Source organism: Melanostigma gelatinosum (assembly GCF_949748355.1).
Source record: "Melanostigma gelatinosum genome assembly, chromosome: 5".
In the NCBI taxonomy this organism is placed as follows: Eukaryota; Metazoa; Chordata; class Actinopteri; order Perciformes; family Zoarcidae; genus Melanostigma; species Melanostigma gelatinosum.
The window spans coordinates 14,973,348-14,991,856 of record NC_136638.1 but is presented as its reverse complement, the minus strand read 5'-3'; the positions used below and the strand labels follow the sequence as shown (position 1 = coordinate 14,991,856).

Here is an 18,509-nt window from a genome sequence, read left to right as displayed (position 1 = left end):
AAAAGCACCAGGTTCAGAGTGTATGGTTTGTGGATTAACTTCACATTTGATTTGCTACAAAATTACAGTTTCAAATGTAACTAAAATGACAACTGTTCAATGTTGTCAAAAAGCAGTGCTAACATGACTCCTATTGCTGTAAGTGACAATCTGACAAGTATTTTATTTGTTAACTGACGAGATGCACAGATATATGTTGTTGGTGTCTGGACAGATGTTTTGCCCTCGCGCCCTCAAGTGAGTTGCTTAGGGAGTTGGTCACGTTTCCACCACGCACACAATAAATAACTTGCAACCCCGTTCGTTATTGAGTATCGTATTTTGAAAATGGAAAAGCGGAAGTCATAGTACTTTGCCTACTTGACAGGCGCGTGAGTAGTTCCCTCTCCCGTCCTCCGTCTTCTCACTTGCTCAGAGGACCTTGTGGATGAGCTGTGCGGTGCGCCGTATCTCCCACTGGCGCAGGACAGGACGGTCGCCACGCCTTCAGGGACGCGCTCTTTCACGGCGTCAGCTCTCCGTCCGCGGCCGGGACATCGAACAAGCTGTAGTACCGACAGACACTTTAAGCAATCAGACCGAGTCCGGCTCCACTTCTCCCACTGATGCCAGTGGAACAGGCTGTTTTGTAAGCGCTGATTCATTTGGGAATACCTGGAGCGGAAGATTTATTGATTTGACATCGGATACAAATCGGGATCAGAGATGGGGACCAAAGTGTAGTGCTGGTAAGTGGCGATTAAAAGTACAATACTGCATTTCTTACATATTACCATTTTGAAATTTCGCTCACACCCGCAGCCTGTGTATATGCGTGTACATTTGTGAGCGTGCAAGGTGTTGGGATGCTTTACAAACAGCCCACGCACACGTTCTATTTGGTGTGACTGAAACGCCGTGTCGTCACGGCTCCAACTTTTACTCGCAACAGTGTGATGACATCGTGATTCCCTGTCTCGTTCGAAACACTGCAGCTGATGCGTGCATCACTTTACTACATCGCAGTCTGTGTGTGGCCGCGGCGTGAGTCAGCGGCGTGCACGTCTGTCTGAAAGGGCGTGTGTCACTGCGTGTGTCACTGCGTCTCCTGCCGCGGACACGTTTACAGGAGAGGACATCGGACGACAGACGGCATTGAAAACAAACACAGGAGCCACTGATAAGTCGCAATGATGTCACACGTGCTGTTTTGATCCGGTCGACTGGCGTCATGGTGCAAAGATGATGTTCTGTGTCATTATGAACGTGGGAGCGTGTGTGTAAACTCACTTCTGATTTGGATATGCAAATTTGAGTGGAGCGTATTTACAGAACAGGTGTGGCACTGTTATTGTTTTTCTATATGCGAGGAAAAAAAAATCTGCATCATGTCCTCCAAAGCATAAGCAGCCGTTTCACCCGAAGGCAAATTACAAATATACAAACCAACCGGATTTGTTATCTGTCTCTTGCAGTTTACTGTAAAGGTGCATGAAAGGAACACCGGCTCTGTTAGGTGTGGAGAGAAATTCTAGCTGTTGATGTTCTGCACTCCACGCCCTCAGCGCTCTCCTCCTCCACCCCTCAGCCTCACAGTATGAAGCATCGGGAGCAGGGCATCACGTTTCAAGACCGTGCTGAGCTCCAAGATGCAGCAGCAACATCAGCGTCTCTCACGTCTTAACACATGTCCTGCTTAGTAAGGTATTTCCCCCACTCCCCCTGTTTAGGATGCAACCCTGGGAATATTTGCTCACTCTCACCTTCACTGGCAGTATCTGCTTCTGTTTGCCCAGATGGGTGAAAAACAAACATTTATTTTGTCGTGCTTGCTGAAGAACAGTTTCCTTTATGAATTGATCAAACGCTGTAAATCAATCATTCGATTCTCTCCAGTCTTGCATGACATAATCACTGTCCTCCAGTGCAGTCCTCGTTCTTCCACCTCTTCTTCAGTGGAGCTGGTCTGTGCTGTCCCCATACAGCCTCGCTGCTCACGATCGAACGGTTTTGAATTGAAATAACAGCATGGACAGTAGATACAGGCGTGAGTCACCCAAGTAGGGAGTCTGTCAGAAGTCGCCGGTAACAAGTTAAGCAGGACTGCAACACATGTTCCCTTTCAATTCAGGCCAAGGGGTGCAGAGAATAACAGGTGTGCTGTTAATGAGGACATCGTTCGGTTTCGTGAGATTGAGAGAGGCAGAGAGTGAGGCTGGTCATTGAGTTTGGAGAGAGAGAGAGAGAGAGAGAGAGAGGGGGTATGGGTCTGTCTGGGGGAGGTCGACAGGGAGGTAAACACAGTAGCTGTTGGTCTGGTAGCGATGACAGCTTTATCACCACCACAAGGTTTATGGCTGTGTGTATGGGGGGAAGGGGCTTGTGTGTGTGTGTTTGGAGAAATTATAGCTCATACGCTATTCTGCTCTACAGACATGACAGGATTCCACTACTGCCTGGAACACAGGAATCCAGGACACAATCCCACTGGCAATTCTGTTGCATGTATGTGCGTGATGGACTCCAGTGTATTATGTGATTGTTTCACTTATCACTTATCCATCTGATAGGCTTGAAACTCCATTGACTCTGGAAACTCCCTGTTCCCTCCACAGCTGGTCTTAGCTGCCTCCACATGGCCTGCATGCTGTCATATGGGAAGCTATTGTCAGTCTGTCTTTATGGATCGGCTGGATCAAAAAAGCAATTGAATATGATTAAATCCCTGGTGTGGTGAATAACCCACTGGAGTAAGCGTATAAATGACTCCATCAGATATTTAGGCTTTAAGTAGAATGACATTTTCCCTCAAACGTCAACAGTATGTAAGAATTGTTTGAGCTTCTGCTCTCTTGAGGATCAGTTCATTTCTGATTGAAATAAATCTGTTTTTATTTATATTTTTGAAGTCAAAGGTACCTTGTGGAGTTTGAGCGTCAGTAGTCCTGGAGCAAGAACAACCAGAGAAACATCACAATGCGCCAACAAAAGCAGGGAAAAAGAGGAACCCATAGCTAATAAACATGTTAGTACAATCTAGCTTTTAAAATACTTTTTGCAGATGTTTTATGAGGAAGGAATGCCTTCAACACATTTGTTAGTCCTCACGGATACATGCAATCTGTTTTTGTGAGAGTCATTTAAGAAAAACTCCAGTACATTAGTACTGAAACTTGTGTATCACGAGTATTGAAAAAATGTTGGTTCCACTTCAGCCATAGGGGATCATTTTAGCATTCGATGTACAACACATGTTGGTAAAGTCCCTTTCTCGATATCAAGAACACCATCATGCCCACTGGGCCGTCCCCTGGTAATCTGGTAACATCTGGCTGCTGTGGTGGCACACTGTCGCTGTGACTGATCACAAATAGAAGGACATGCAGGAACCGTGCTTACCTCAAGAATCTTTATGTCAATATATATATCAGAAAGCGTTATGGACACAAAAATGAGAAGTTTTCCAAGGAAACGTTTCATAAAGAGCCGGTCTGTACCATACTCTTTCATTTACCAGAGACCCAACATTCCCCTACGAGCGAGCACTGTGTGGAAAGAAAAAAAACTCTCCTTCGACGGGTAGAAACCTCGGGCAGAACCTGGCATCAACATGAAACAAGTTGTGGATTAATGAAGCGCGCATTCTGACCTCTGTCTCTTAATTGTATCAAATCACACGAGGCATGAGTTATGAGCAGACCGGACCACGCAGTCTGCCGGCACTAATTGGTACGCGTCGACATCATACATCAGCAGTGACACACCGCATGGCCTCTGCCCCCGCGTGTTGTAATGAGCAGATAGATGTACCTTAACAGGAAAAGAGACGGCCGTGATGAAATTAGTAACGTCTGGTTATTAGATTTGCATCTGTTACCGTCTCGCTCATTAGTCTGCAGCAGTTATTGTGCAGGTTTGATGGAGTAATACAATGCTGAGTGGGTGTTTGGATGTCGTCTCATTTTAAAAGAGGTTAGCTGCACGTCGGCATTGTTTCATTCATCCTTTCTCTCTGGATGCTCTCAATCACTGCACTCTGTTTCCACTTCCCGTATTCCTCCAGTCACTGGGTGAGCTGGTAATTCCTCGTAAGTGGCAGTTGATGCCTGTTTAGGACAGAGGCAAAATCCACTCTTGTCCCAGAGAGAGAGGAATGGGTGGGGAGCTGGAATGCCTCGACGGTAACTCAATCCTGTGTTTGGCTGCCGTGTGGGTGCAAGTGTGCATGCATGTGTTATTTCATGACACAATGAACTCATTTGTTTTCAGCTCCACTCCTCCCCAAACACACACACACTCACCAACAGTAGTGCGCTGGTTTGATTTTGAGGCAACACGTGTGTGCGTGGTGACATATGTGAGGTATTTTGCGCTCTCGCTCTGTTGTCAGCGGTGCCAGGCAGTCACCGTGCAGCTCGGCAGCCGGTTTGGCTCGGCCCCTTGCACCTCGGCATTCGGTCTGGACGCCAACACCCTTTTGGGCTCCTGTTGAGACTGGGGATGATGGTTGGGGCGCAGGGCCAAAAGAGCTTTTGTGCCAGCAGCTCCCACTGGGAGAGCAGGCTGCTGTAGGGCCGTCTGTACAGGCGTCCTGAACGGGCTCGCGGAAAAAGTAGGGCGTGTAGATGGAGATAAAGGAGGAGGGGAGGAATGGAGGGGACATGTGTAAAGGAAAGGGGAATGAGAAGCTGGCTGCCAAAGAGGTGTTTACTCTCTTTTAAGCCTCTGCCATCAGGAGAATACTCCCATTATTTCTCCATTTGCATCATTTCAGCTTTCAAAGAACACTGTCAAAAAAAAATTTAGGCCAGAGCTGCAATACTCCAAGGCACACAAAACCGTGTCAGGACCAAAAATACGTGAATACGTCCTTGTCCTTTTTTTTTTTTCTTGCTTTTTTCGAGCGCACTCCCGAAATAGATAAAGTGTTGAAGCTGTACTGCGTAAAGGAGTGAAAATGTGGATTCCTAAATTAGAAAGGAAGTGTTAAAGTATGTAAATGAGTTGGCGAGGAGGGGGCTGGGGAGTCATATGATGGAGTCGGTAAAGGAAAAGAGGAGTTTAGTGAGTCTAGTAAGAGGTGACTTCAACATTCATAGAGCCTAGACTATCTGCACACTACCCCGAGGGGGAACTATCACCCACCGTCCTCTCCTATCTTGTGCCATCTTATTTCTGTACTCATCCCCGAGCAAGGCAGGGGGATGCAGTTTCCTGACTTTGATTTCTGAAGCCAGGAAGCAACTACAGAAACAAAACAAAACAGAAACTGCAATACCCATGCCAGATATTTGCTGTGCTCGCCTCTGATGGTGTGCTGCCCTTCTAAGAAAAGCATTGCCTCGCATCGTGGTTTCACTCTTGCTTCGTGGCGTTTCTCAGTATCGATATGTCATGTTCTTTCTGTTAGCACATTAGATATAAGCAGTCCTAACTCAAGAACACATGAACACTACAAATACTATCATATGTAGCACAATAAATCCAATTATTTGATAGTTTAACATGTAATGGGAAGAAATAGGACAGTGAGTTACAAACCTCGACTTTATATATTTGATCTTTTCGTCCAACAATACACCTGATTCAATCTTAAATCAAGCCCTTTATCAGCTATAAATCTAGTGCTGGTGCAGCAATAGATTTAATTGGCCTTTGTGCATCAGCTGGACCCTCAAGGACATGAAAACAACCTTAAAAACATGCCTTTGGGGACTTATTTACGCTTGAGCAAGAATGCTATGGGCTTATATACAAATGTTGTTTATTGGTACAATAATTCAGTCAAGTTGGGAGCTTGAAAATATAAAACTGTCTTTGGAGATTTTATTTTTTTTACTGTTAGTATTTCAAAGGTATATTTATCAGAAAAACAGCTCATTCTTGCCCAAATAGTATTTTTGCTTAAGTTCTGCTGTTATAAATAGCATGAGGGCCCGTGATGTATACCTGTTGGCAAGTATCTCGTCCTTAACTTTCATTTGATGTGATGATGAGTTGATATTTCCATCCGTACCAATGAATCAAAGTCAACTGTGACAGTCTTATTGGATATTTTTCAGTCTTTCTCTTGAAGAGCTTTTATAAAATGTCCCTGCAGACAAAGCCCGTATGTAGCTTTAAAACTGAGCCAAGCAGCAGAGCGTAATAACAACAACCTCAAAGCGACTTTTGATCCATCTGCCCCCACCAAGGAGCCTTAACTCTTCACCTTTGACCCCTGATTCCTTATTGATCGAGGTCAGACGGTGGTTAGACTTGTCCTGAATAAGCCTCTTCAGTCTTAATGAAGACTGTCTCTAATACTGATTGTCCTCATCCATTAACTCCTTGGTGGCAGATCAGATTTTTCAGCGGCTGTGTCAGCATTCTCTTCAACTAACACACACACACACACACGCAGGTAGGTGTGAGTATGCGGTGAAACTGGTTTTACAGAGACGGGACAGAATCGGATGCTAGAAAACAAAGATGAACAAACTTATAAAGCAGTTTGACAGCTTCAAGCTGCTTGGTCGTGTCGCACGCACGCACCCACACACACACACACACACACACACACACACACAGAGCGAGACAGTCAAGGGTGCTGATGAAGATAGTGTGTCTCCAGACAGTTCCATTCTGTTAATCATGATAGAACAAAGCAGGCTGATCCCCTGATGTCAACGATAACAACCTGACGGAATCACAAGACAAAATACACACGCACACACACACTCATGCACGCTGCAAGGACTCCGAACAATGACACTCCTCCAGCTGTCTAGACGGAGTGCAGGGCTGCTGGAGATCTCAGGGGGAATCGGAGCACGCAACGCAACACTCACCTGTTCTTTGCTACTTGTTTCTCAATGTGTTTTTTCAGGCAGCGTTGATGCAATGTGACAGGCACAGAGGGAGCTGGGTGTATGATGAGGTACGGAAACAAGTTATACATAGAGTACAGCTGTGGATGACTTCTTGGTCACATTGTAGGAAAAAGGTGGTGTAAGCAAGATGCTTGTGAAATAATATTGGAAGTTATAAAAAGTGGTGATACATCACACTTTCTTGGTCAGGCACAAGACAACAGGATCTTGCAGATGTGACACTTAAAAGCGAGACTTTGCGACATGGAAAAAATCTTCTGCTTACAAAAGCAGGAACATTCACCCATGCTAAATTCAACACTCTGCTAAAACCTTACTTGGTCCGGTTATAACCTGTAGCGTATGTTGGGTAACGTTAGCTTATATATGTTGAAAAAACCTGGGTAATGAGTACTGGCTACCTGGATATTGCTGCGTAACTGAGATTACTGAGTCAGGGTGTTGACTTTATGATTCATCTCTACTGTTGGACTTTGACTCATCATGATCTCTTTAAAAGAGTACACCACAGAGATGTTTTGTTGTTGTTAGTTTACAACAAAAAACTGACTCCCTTGTCAATACCTGGCGCCGACATTACCCACAATGCTACTGGACCACTGACAGTTCCATCAGAGATTATGATGCGTTACGCTAGTTGACCTGTAAGTAGATGTGTAACATTGGCAAAGTTCTCCTTGAAAGAAACTGAATCTTCAACAGACATTTAAAAAAAAAAAAAGAAATTCTTAAACCTAACTCGGGCCATTTCCACATCAGCTTTAGTGGCACAGTGTGAACAGTGAGTGTGTCTACACAGAAACGGATGACGGATCTATCATAATACGTGCACGTCTGTAGAGCAGTTACCTGAGCGAACTCCGCTCACGTGCTTCAGATTGTGAGGAATCGTCTGATGGCGACGCACTGCTGTGATGAATGAAGGAATCGGAGCTGGAGAGAGTGCTGAGGAGGAAGCGTTTGGGAGAAATAAGGAGAGTGAAGATTATCACAAAGGATAGAGGGAATCATTGACAGTGTGGGCACGTAGAATAAAAACTCTGTCACTCCCGTACATATATGAATACAAACACACTGCAGAGACGTGTGTTTGTGTGTGTGTGTGTATGCATGAGATGACTCACAGATAAACTCCTGGATTTAGTCACACACACACTCTGAAGAGCTGATGATTTGTCTCCCTGTCAGTTCTATCACAGAGGAAGTTCCTTCCAGTCTCCATAATGCTTTCCTACTGCATCTGTGTTGTTACAGAGGCTTGTTGGATTTGTCCATTTCTCTGTTCATCAGGCCGCGTCTACTCTGCGGCTGCAATGTTGTAATCCAATCGATACGCTGCAAGGACACCCCAGGCTTTCCCCTCCTGGACCCTCATCTAGACTGTGACACTCGTGTTTAAAGGAGGAAAACCGCTCACAACTTGTATTGAAGACATTGTAGACCAGCACTTTAGATTATGATAGTCATATTTTTCAGCTGGGGTTCGGTGGTCATGTCTCACCCTGCAAAATAGACGATTTAAAAGACACACACGACACAGTTATTTGTCTGTGTGAGTATGTTTGTATAGTTTTAATATTTAGATGGATACAGCTCCATCATCTGCTCGGCGAAACGCATCTTTTTATCGCTCTCTCACATCATAATAGCTCAGAGCAGCAGGCAAGAAGATGTCGGCCCTCTTTAACCACAACATATTTTATAAGAGATATGGCTGTGGGTGTCAACGGTGTAAGTCGGAAGGAAGGCTGTAAAACCTCCCCACAGAGAGGCCCCCCCCCTTCCCCCCCCACCCTTTAGTGTCTTGTCTGTGTGCATTGGTGTCCAGGTGTGAACACGTGCATGAATAAGTGCGTCGGAGAGAACAAAGGAAAGCTGAACCCCTCACACAGGAAACTTGAGACACGAGCTGAGCTTCTACACACTGGTGTGCGCTTGACCTTTCACCCCAGGGACCCGTGACACCGGTTTATCGAGGTGGCTGATCGGAAAATGGTTCTTTTTCCACCGCTCTTCTTCTGCTCTCCTCCTGCATTCATGTTATTGGTGCGTATATGTGTGTGTACATATGTACTGATTCTGCCCCCGCCCAGGGTGTTGTCTGAGCCACAAACAGCAGGAAGATGATGGCGTGTTTACATCTGAAATAACTTCCTGCGTGTTGCTCAAGTTCTCACTGTGGGTTTGCTGCCCTTCTCGTGACTCCTGCAGTCAAAGAGGCTTTGTGCCCCTGAACTTGCCTGAAGGCACCAGAGACCTCGCTGATGATGAGTGATTCAGGTAGACGTAGTCGCCAGGTTCACTCAGTGGGAGCAGGAGCACGGCAGAGGAGTTTTATTCAAATTAATTTTGACATAAAAAACAGTGGTGGACGTTTTTAATAATAATTTAACTTTATTTTAAAACGTTTAAAACTCCATTTTAAAACTTCCGAAATAAAGGAGTGGTCTGTGTAATGTATCAGTTGCATGTAGATGACATTGAGGTGGTGATGATGATGATGAGTGACCCTGGATCATCATGCTCTCTGTTTCCATATCTCTACTCTAGCGTATCGTGCAGTAAGTGCTTCTGTCCACGACAGCTGCAGTGTTGGTCCATTGAGGGGAAGAACATGTTGCATTTTTAAAACATGTAACCCAAAGCATGCTTAAAGGGAAAGACGTTACAGGGCCGATATGGAGGCTACGCTGTCGCTTCCAGGCAGCAACAGTCTCCACGGCGGCTGAGTGACCCACATTTGTGTTCTGTCCTCTGTCTATGTCGATGTGGGAGACGGGGGCAGCTGTTTTGGGGGGTAGTCCGTCAGTTGGAGGCAATGAGTGTGTTGCTGCGGAATGAGAGTGAACGGGAGGCGAAACACTCGGAGGATGCACAGAAGGCTAAAGTGTGTTCGAGAATTTAGGCTGAAAGATAGAAAGATGCATTTAAATTCATTTCCTCTCACACAATCAAACTACTGCCAATAATGTACTCAAGTTTCCGTTTCATAAAACCCAGTCGTGTTCCTCTTCCTCATTCTGTCTACATTCTGCTGACAGTTTATTTTTTTTATTTTTTTCTGTCTGTCTATTTGTGTTTTAGACAGGAATGCCCCAGACTGTGTGCTCAGGCACCATGTTCACCACTCCCAGTGGCTTCAGCCCCCATCTGGCCTGTGCTGAGCCTGGGGAGGAGGAAGAGGAGGAGGAGGAGGAGGCCCAACAGGAGGGCCCGGGGCCTGGTGCTTGCCTGGCTGATGGTCCCCCGATCACCTCCGCCTCCCTGGACACCCTGATCCATAACCTGGTGCCCACTGCTGATTACTACCCCGAGGTAAGCGGAAATGTACTACAGTTCATTATAAACTCCATTTCAGTGAATAGTGCTACTGACAGTACTGCCAATTGGATTATTAGCCCCGTGTCTCTGTTGAAAGTGCTACTCTTCCTTTAATTACAGAAAGCCGCAGTGTTTTTTATTGATGTGGTGGCAGTGTCTTAGCGAATGTCTCCCTCTGTCCTTTGACAGAAAGCCTATGTGTTTACCTTCTTGCTGAGCGCTCGTCTGTTCATCCCGCCTCTGGAGCTGCTGGCCAGGGTGTGTGAGCTGTGCATCAAGCAGCAGCAGCTGGATCAGAGCCCACTCGATACGGTCAGCACTGCACCACGCACGCATGCATAACTCCTGTATGAGCATGCTCAAGCTAATGAGCGGGAACGGATCCAGGCACAGCAAGAACATTCAGACATGCTCTGCATGAAATCAACCTCTGATTTTATTTTTTGCTGACTCTGTCACGGTGTTTGCTTTTGCTGACGGATTCACAAATGTAGACCACGCTAAACCTCTTTCACTTCTTCAACAACAGGCTAAAGTGCGCAAGTTTGGTCCCAAGATCCTGCAGCTGCTGACAGAGTGGACGGAGACATTCCCGACTGACTTCAGGGACGAGAAGATGGTCGGACACCTGAAGGACATCGTCCACAGGATCGCTCCTTGTGATGAGGTATGACATTCAGCCACATGATAGCAGTCCGCTCATCTTCACCACAGACAGGAATTCTTTTTCATTTTTGGAAGGATGCCAGAGCGTCTTTATGAAGGATAAAATAACATGCTACTCATGAAGTTATCGGTTTCTACAGGACAATCATTGTATTACCCCCTGATTTTCATCCACAGTGTAGTTGTTCCCATTATAGCCTTCATAATCCGTAGCTGCAGCGAGAAATGCGCTGATGGGGAACGAAATTCAATCATCATCACTGCCACTGAAGCGAGGTGATGGAAGGAGTCAGAGTGTCGGTGTAGGATGAGTAGCCACAGCTCTGTGTTACACAATCATCCATTACAGGAGAGGAGAGGGGAAGGATGCGAGAGGAGTGGCTCTATCTTCAGCCTCATGGGGAAATGGAGAGAGGGAGATGGATGGAGAAAATGGGGGGGGGGGGGGGGGATACAGGAGGACGGAGAGCAGAGGAGACGGTAGAGAAAGGAGGAGGGCGATGGAGTCAGAGCGGAAGACCGGGATTAAGGGAGGGAGGTGATGAGAAGACAGTAAGGAGGGAAAGGCAGGTGGTGATGAATGTGCTGCTATTTGTATCTTCCTGTCTACAGTATGGGTGTGTGTGTGTGTGTGTGTGCATACACGTGGGAGCTGGGTAGGTCATTTGTGAGGCAGACTGACCTAACGGCCTCGCTGACCAGTCATCTGGAGGGAGGGGCACAGAAACACACATTCCTGGACACAACACACAGCCTTAAAAACACGTCTCGATTCAACTGAAAAGTTACATTGAACTTAATTCTTGGGCCATTCGATAATGTGAAAATGCATCACTGTTGTTCTAAAGGTTTTGTTTTTAAATCTCACGAACACAGTGAAACAGTTATTGAGGTACTAATTTATGCATATGTCTTCATTCTTTACAAATCAATAAGTCGATGTTAAGAGTTACATTTACAGGATGAAGCAGACATAGACATAGAGCTGTAAGATGACTTTAGCATTCCTGCCAATAACTATAAACGACCATTGATAACTGTACGCTTAATGACTTATCGTGAATTTAATTGTTCATAAGTTCTAAAATAAAGAGCTGGAGTAAAAAGAGTGAGCGTGCTTTGGGAAAGAACAGAGTGCTTTACCCACGGGCTCACAATTGAAACAATGATTTATGCCTATTACTGATCTATGAAGCATTAATATATTATTCATTGAAGTCGTTATTGACGGCTCCTCTTCTCCTCCTCTCCTCTCCAGGCGTACTGGAAAACCCTGAACCAGGTGTTGCAGAAGCTCAGCCAGCGACTGGTCCTGATGAGCCAGGGGGAAGAGAGCATCCTCAAGGTCTCCCTCAACGCCTCCTTCATCTCTGACAAGCTGGTGGCCTTCAAAACCAAGCCTCCGCACATCCAGAAGGACATGCTCTCCATCTGCAACGACCCGTACACACTGGCACAGCAGCTCACCCACGTGGAGCTGGTGAGGAGAGGGGGAGGAGGGAAGTGTGGGCGAGACAAAGGTCAGGGATGGAGATGATAACAAGGGTGGATGAGGAGGAGTGGAACGGATGCTAGATGGGTGGAGGGCAGGAGATAAGCATAGTGAAGCATGGGTGGAGATATAGTCCAAGTCAAGGACATAGAAGGCAAGAACCAAGACATAAGACATCAAACGAGGAGATGGGGTGGATAGAAAGAGACATGAGGGTGATAGAAAATGATGACGAGGATGATGAAAGCAAGCTAAAATCGGCAGAATCACTTCACATTGTGATCTCGTGGCATTTTGAAGCTCGCTGTAGCAGAACCTTGATTATTACTTGTCAGCACTAACTGGTTTTCACCCAGTATAATAAAAAAAGAGCAAAGGGAATGATGCAATGCAACATACATGAACAAAGGATCTCTGCAGTGTCCCTCACATTGCATGCATGGTGCCTTCAGTCTATTCATGTGTGTCTTGATGTGGGCACGTGTATCGTGTGTGTGTGTGTGTGTGCCTGTGTGCCTGTGTGCCTGAGTAAGCTTGTACCCTTGTCTGAGCGGTGACATCACCCCAGAAGTCAGTGATGTGCCCGGGGCTTCAAACAAAGGGGATAAAACCGCTTTGGATATATGTGACCTGACAGCTTCACACTCTGGCACACACACACACACTCTCACACACACAAAAGTAGAGAGACAGGCGTTTGCTGTGCACACATACAGAACATACAGATTAGAGAGCATTAGATGCCATTGTGCTTTCTGTCGCTGTGTATGTGGTATGCGTCGGTGCAGCACTGTTTTGTTTTTGTGTTGTATTATGATGAGTCGAGTCTATTGAATCATTCCGATCTGCACATGCATGTGACTGTACAGTTGTCTTTTAATAGAAGTCAATCTGTCTCTTGTGTCACTTTGAGGAAATGTGATTCCAATGAGTCACGTCAGTGAGTCATTACTTCCTCTTATTGATTGCCTTCCATTACTGAAATGAAAGCATTATTAATGGGACGACCCCCGCCGGTGTCTGTGTGCTCTTTCCAGGAACATTTGAGTCATATTGGGCCCGAGGAGTTTGTCCAAGCCTTCGTTCAGAAAGACCCGCTTGATGGAACCCAGGTAAACTTTTATTTTGATTGTTTTTAAAACATTATTCTTCCTGTGTCAGTGTTATTTTCAAGTATGAATTCTGTTCTGTCACATCAGCGGAAACAGTCTATCCTCAGGTCAAACCACAGCATTTTTTCATGTATTATTGTTTCGTTGGGAAATCCTGACGGAGGCAGAATTTGAGATTAGATGTCAACCTGTAGTAAAACATAAAAAGCTGTGTGTATTGTGTTGTCTGGCTCTAATGTCTGATCTGGATTAGCGTCTTAAAGGGCTATATAAATGTCAGCAGGCCACTGAGGTCACATACAGCAAAGCATTGTGATAGCACAAGCTGGAGCAAGCACACACACCAGATTCATCTTCCCTCTCTGTGTAACTGTTGAATGCTTTCACTCTCTCTTCTTTGTTCGCTGTGTTTATTTCTCTGCATTCAGTCGCCGTCTCTTTCACTCATCTTCTCGCCGTCTGTCTCCTCTGGGGGGTTTTTTCTCGTGCTCTCCATTGATCGTGTTATTTCCGCTCCCGGCTCGCCGTCTTCGTCATTTACACTCACATAAGGGGGTCAGCCTGTAGCTAGGAAGCTAATTGGGACGAGAGGAATCCTCTCTGGTAACGCTTCCGATACTGACTTGTTTGTGTGTCATCGGCAGCCGTGCTTCAGTGACCAGAAGAAGAAAACCTCCAACCTGGAGGCTTATGTCAGGTGGTTCAACAGACTGTGTTACCTGGTGGCTACTGAAATCTGCATGGTGAGCGGCAAATGTTGGTGCAGCCGGTGCTCATCTATTCTGACATTAGACTTTAGAAGCAGAGAAACGGCACACAAAATATACTCATTATGGCAAAAATTACAAGAATAAAAGGAAACACCTTGTTTGTAGAATAGAATAGCCACAGATACAAAGCACTTTAATCATGAAGTGGACATGGAAATGAATGGGAGGAGCCATAGAGAGGTGTTCCCTGTTTTCCTGTTAAGTCGAGATGTATTTCTGAAGCTGAAATGTCACGATACCCTATAATTAAAACAGCATTTTAGAAGATATGTATGTTGTTATTTTATATGTTTATCTGTCATAGTTACAGTCCAGTATTTTTTTATATTTCCAATGATAATTTCTGGTAAATCTATTTTGCAGTTGCAATATTGCAGTACAGTAATTCATTATTTTAACAAATAGAGGGACAGGAGACGAAAAGGCAGTTAGTTGTGGCGGAGCGTCACTGCCCCCTAATGGTTACTCGGTGGTACTACATCGATACTGGCACAGATAGTTCAACTATCTGTGCCGGGGGAGAACATTCACTATGCAAATATGAAACAACAACAAAAATTCTTGTGCCTTTTCTTTTCATTGCAGCCGGCGAAGAAGAAGCAGAGGGCCCAGGTGATAGAGTTCTTCATTGATGTTGCTCGGGAGTGTTTCAACATTGGAAACTTCAACTCCCTTATGGCCATCATCTGTGAGTGTCATTTTGCAATAACTCAAAGTATTATCGCAGAGAATTGTCCTGCACGACCTGGTATTGACAGTTGAAATGCGTTTCCTCCCGTAGCCGGTATGAACATGAGTCCTGTGTCACGGCTGAAGAAGACTTGGGGCAAAGCCAAGACTGCCAAGTTCTTCATTCTCGAGGTAAACACAATGTTCACTGACTGAGAGGTACAAGACGGGTAATAACCTGAACTTGACGGTGTACTGCTTGTTGCCGTTTGCTTTGACAGCATCAGATGGATCCTACAGGAAACTTTTACAACTACAGGACCGCCCTGAGGGGGGCCGCCCATCGCTCTCGGACTGCCAACAGCAACAGAGAGAGGGTAGGGATCAGACACACATCGCTGCCGTCACTCTGAAAGCAGCTGGCATCGAGTCGATCTTTCAATTTCATCTTAATATTTCCTACATCTTCTTTCCTCAGATTGTGATTCCCTTCTTCAGTCTGCTGATCAAAGACATTTACTTCCTGAATGAAGGATGTACCAATCGGCTGCCCAACGGCCACGTCAACTTTGAGGTGAGCCGGTCACCTGTCCTCCTGACCCTGCCTCATTTGAACCACCCCGAAAATCATTTACTCAGTGAAACTTTGTTTCTCAGAAATTTGTCGAGTTGGCACGGCAGGTCCGGGAGTTCATGACATGGAAACAGGTGGAGTGTCCATTCGAGGAGGATCGGGCCATCCTTCACTACCTCCACACTGCTCCCATCTTCAGCGAGGATGGTGAGAACCCGTTGACACCTGACGCCTCGGACACACTTTCAGCTGCGGACTGATACCAGTCGAGCGGACAAACACACGCTTCCATTTGCAGAAAGTATGTAGTTTGCCTTTAGAGCAGGAGTCGGCAACTTTTTTTAAATAAAGGGGCCATTTTTAAATATTCTTGTTAATCAGTGTGCCGTAAAAACATTGAGGTTAAAATGTAAAAATCTAGATTTAAATCTGCAATATTCCATCCATACAGGCAACTGGCAAAGCAACATTTTAAACAGTAAATTATAAATAACAGGCCGTGCAACTGCCAATGGCTGTGAACATTTCCATAACATTTGCTTGCACACTTGTTGCTAGTGTGCCACTGGTTCAGCTACCGCGTGCCTGAGGTTTTCCTTCCCTGCTTTAGAAACGTCTCCACACATGTTGATTCAAGTATTTCCACCACAGTTTGTGGTAGTTTGCTCTTCCTTACCAATCCTCTTTACTTATTTCCCCACCATTTCTTTCCTCATTCTTCCTCAGGACTCTACCTTGCATCCTATGAGAGTGAGAGTCCAGAGAACCAGGTAGAGAAGGACAGATGGAAAGCACTCAGGTAAGAATATTAACAACGTGTAAAAAGAGAGATGCTATATCGACACGTCCTTCGTCCTTCATCGTCCTTTCCTCTCCTTTCTGCCATCAGGTCGAACGTTCTGGGAAAGACATGAGGCACTGACGGCAGACGACCAGCGAGAGAGAGAGCATGTGTTCTCATTGCACTAAAATGAACTGTGAAGTAACCTAGCTGGTACTTAGGTGTTTTTCTATGAAGAAATGATGGAGAAAAAAAAGAAATGATGAACGGGATTCATCAAGAGAAGTGTAATAAAAAAAAAAAGACAAAGAACAAATCACACAAAGTGAATTGAAAAGGTTAAGCTGTGGACATGATGAGGTACAGTACATTGGAGAGGGGTACAGCCTCTCCTCCCTCCTTCCCTCCATGTGTGTTTACTCTGTGAAGACATGTTTACTACTATAGAGAGTACAGTTACAGGGAAAACCACTTTATATCATGAAATTCCTACTGATTGTGGTTTTTGTATTTGCTCCTCTTCCCTTTTCTCTCTCTCTCTCTTTATCTTCGCCTTTGGTCCAAAGCCTTGTCTCGGTATTTAATTTGACTTTGTTTTCCTCCTTTATGTGTAATGTACTGTCATGAAACTTACAATGATGTGAAGGGCGCTGGCTAGCCCGTATCAGCCGTCTAATTTTATAGGTCTACTGAAGGAATGGCAACTGTGTGTCCACGGGAGGACAGAGGACATGCCTTGAGCATTTCACCAGTTCATCTCACGTGTACTTTTGTGTGTGCGGGTTTGTTTGTGATCCAGATGTTCATGCCTTCTTGTCCGTTCAGATTGTCTTGTTTTGCATGAGAATGACTGGAAAAGGCTGTTCATTGGTCACCTCGCCTTGTATTATAATTTATTGTATCTTATTTTTGGGAGGCGGGGAATATGAACTGTTTAAAAAAGTGTTTACTACTTTTAAGTGTATTGTGCCAGTAATGCGAGACAACTGCAGTTGAACTAAACAGTCACAGCGGGAGCGAGGCCAGGTGTAGGTTGTGTACAGGTGACATTTACCCCTCATCTTTCTGCTCTTCAGGAAGTTTTTCTCTGACTGACGTTCAGTTGTCTGATATATTTATGGAGATTTCTGTGCGGACAGGTGTATAGTTTTTATTGTAACTTTCCTTTACTGAATATGAAGTCCAACAGCAAGCATACGACAGGTGTTCTTAAAGGGGCATTAAGCGCGTCCACCTTGAAAAGAGTACGACCGCAACACAAACTTGATGCATCGCTGCATCGTGTGGAAGGACAATTGGAGAGGATGTAAAGTAAAGAGGGAAACTTGTGCCATATGAATAACTGGTTGTCATGACAATTCAGGTTCCTCTGACTTGAAATGTGTTATTTATCGTTTTGTGGGATCGTCACCGAGCTTTGTTTTTGGCAGTTTCGTTGTGATTCGGGAGCCATGTTGGAGGGTTATGGGGAACTATGTGATTATAAGCTTTTTAAAGTCTTATTCAGTTTGCTATAATTCATTGATGTCAGTGATTTTTCTTTAGAGGCACCTTTCCCTGTCAATAACAGACTGACTTTAACTCTCCCTCCTCATTTGTCATCAATAAACTTGCTTTCCCTGAAACACATTCCTAACATCAGTGAAGAGAGCCAGAGATGTGAAGTCCAACCTGCCGTTCAAGGTGAAGACATGTTTTAATAAAACATTGCCTCTGTGTTAAACGTGTGCTTTCAATGACAATCGCAATATTTTACATCGGTCGTTTGAATGGTGTCGTCGCACTGCCAAGGCCATCTTTGAATTTTTTGCTTTCACACACAGTAAATTGCTGTGTGCAGTTCGAGGACTGGAGTGCATTCAGTGTTTTCCAAGGTTTTTGAGGCCAAGCAGACACAATTTCTCCAACATCACTGCAAAATATGTGACTAGCCTTTAAGCCATTTATAAAAGTAAACCTTGCTTCGTCTATTGCTTTGTTTGATTGACTTCCACTTTTTGGTCCGTTCAAGCTTTGTGCCTTCAACAAAATATTCAAATAAAGCATTGCACTGAATTCACACAATCAGGGTTTTCAAAATCATGAATGAGCCCCGACATCTGATTGATGCACAACCACTTTATGTCATTTGCATGTAGACATTTTCAAAATGTATGATTGGGAACAAAAAATGCCCCAAATGCTGTGAAAACCTGCAGGCATTACAAGATTTCATCTACAATCTTGGCACAACTCAAAGATGAGTCAGATGTATTTGGAATTCAACAAAGTCA

The 18,509-nt window shown here is 44.9% G+C and overlaps 1 protein-coding gene across 1 annotated transcript; it reads left to right on the top strand.

Moving 5' to 3' along the window:
• The first annotated feature begins 502 nt into the window (after nucleotides 1-502).
• Nucleotides 503-17,952, top strand: LOC306777968 (ras-GEF domain-containing family member 1C-like). Its single transcript, XM_079269277.1, has 14 exons — nucleotides 503-728; nucleotides 9,936-10,166; nucleotides 10,362-10,484; nucleotides 10,702-10,839; nucleotides 12,097-12,318; nucleotides 13,368-13,442; nucleotides 14,087-14,185; nucleotides 14,798-14,900; nucleotides 14,994-15,073; nucleotides 15,163-15,258; nucleotides 15,360-15,455; nucleotides 15,539-15,662; nucleotides 16,182-16,254; nucleotides 16,345-17,952. The coding sequence occupies exons 2-14, from the start codon at nucleotides 9,942-9,944 to the stop codon at nucleotides 16,367-16,369; spliced, it is 1,479 nt and encodes a 492-aa protein (XP_079125403.1). The 5' UTR covers nucleotides 503-728; nucleotides 9,936-9,941; the 3' UTR covers nucleotides 16,370-17,952.
• Nucleotides 17,953-18,509: the final 557 nt, after the last annotated feature.

Bases quoted from the DNA above. Each gene is read 5' to 3' on its own strand.
- LOC306777968 (XM_079269277.1), top strand. From the start codon at position 9,942: ATGCCCCAGACTGTGTGCTCAGGCACCATGTTCACCACTCCCAGTGGC. The intron at 14,186-14,797 runs GTGAGCGGCAAA...TTTTCATTGCAG, and splicing joins TGGCTACTGAAATCTGCATG to CCGGCGAAGAAGAAGCAGAG. The intron at 15,074-15,162 runs GTAAACACAATG...TTGCTTTGACAG, and splicing joins CCAAGTTCTTCATTCTCGAG to CATCAGATGGATCCTACAGG.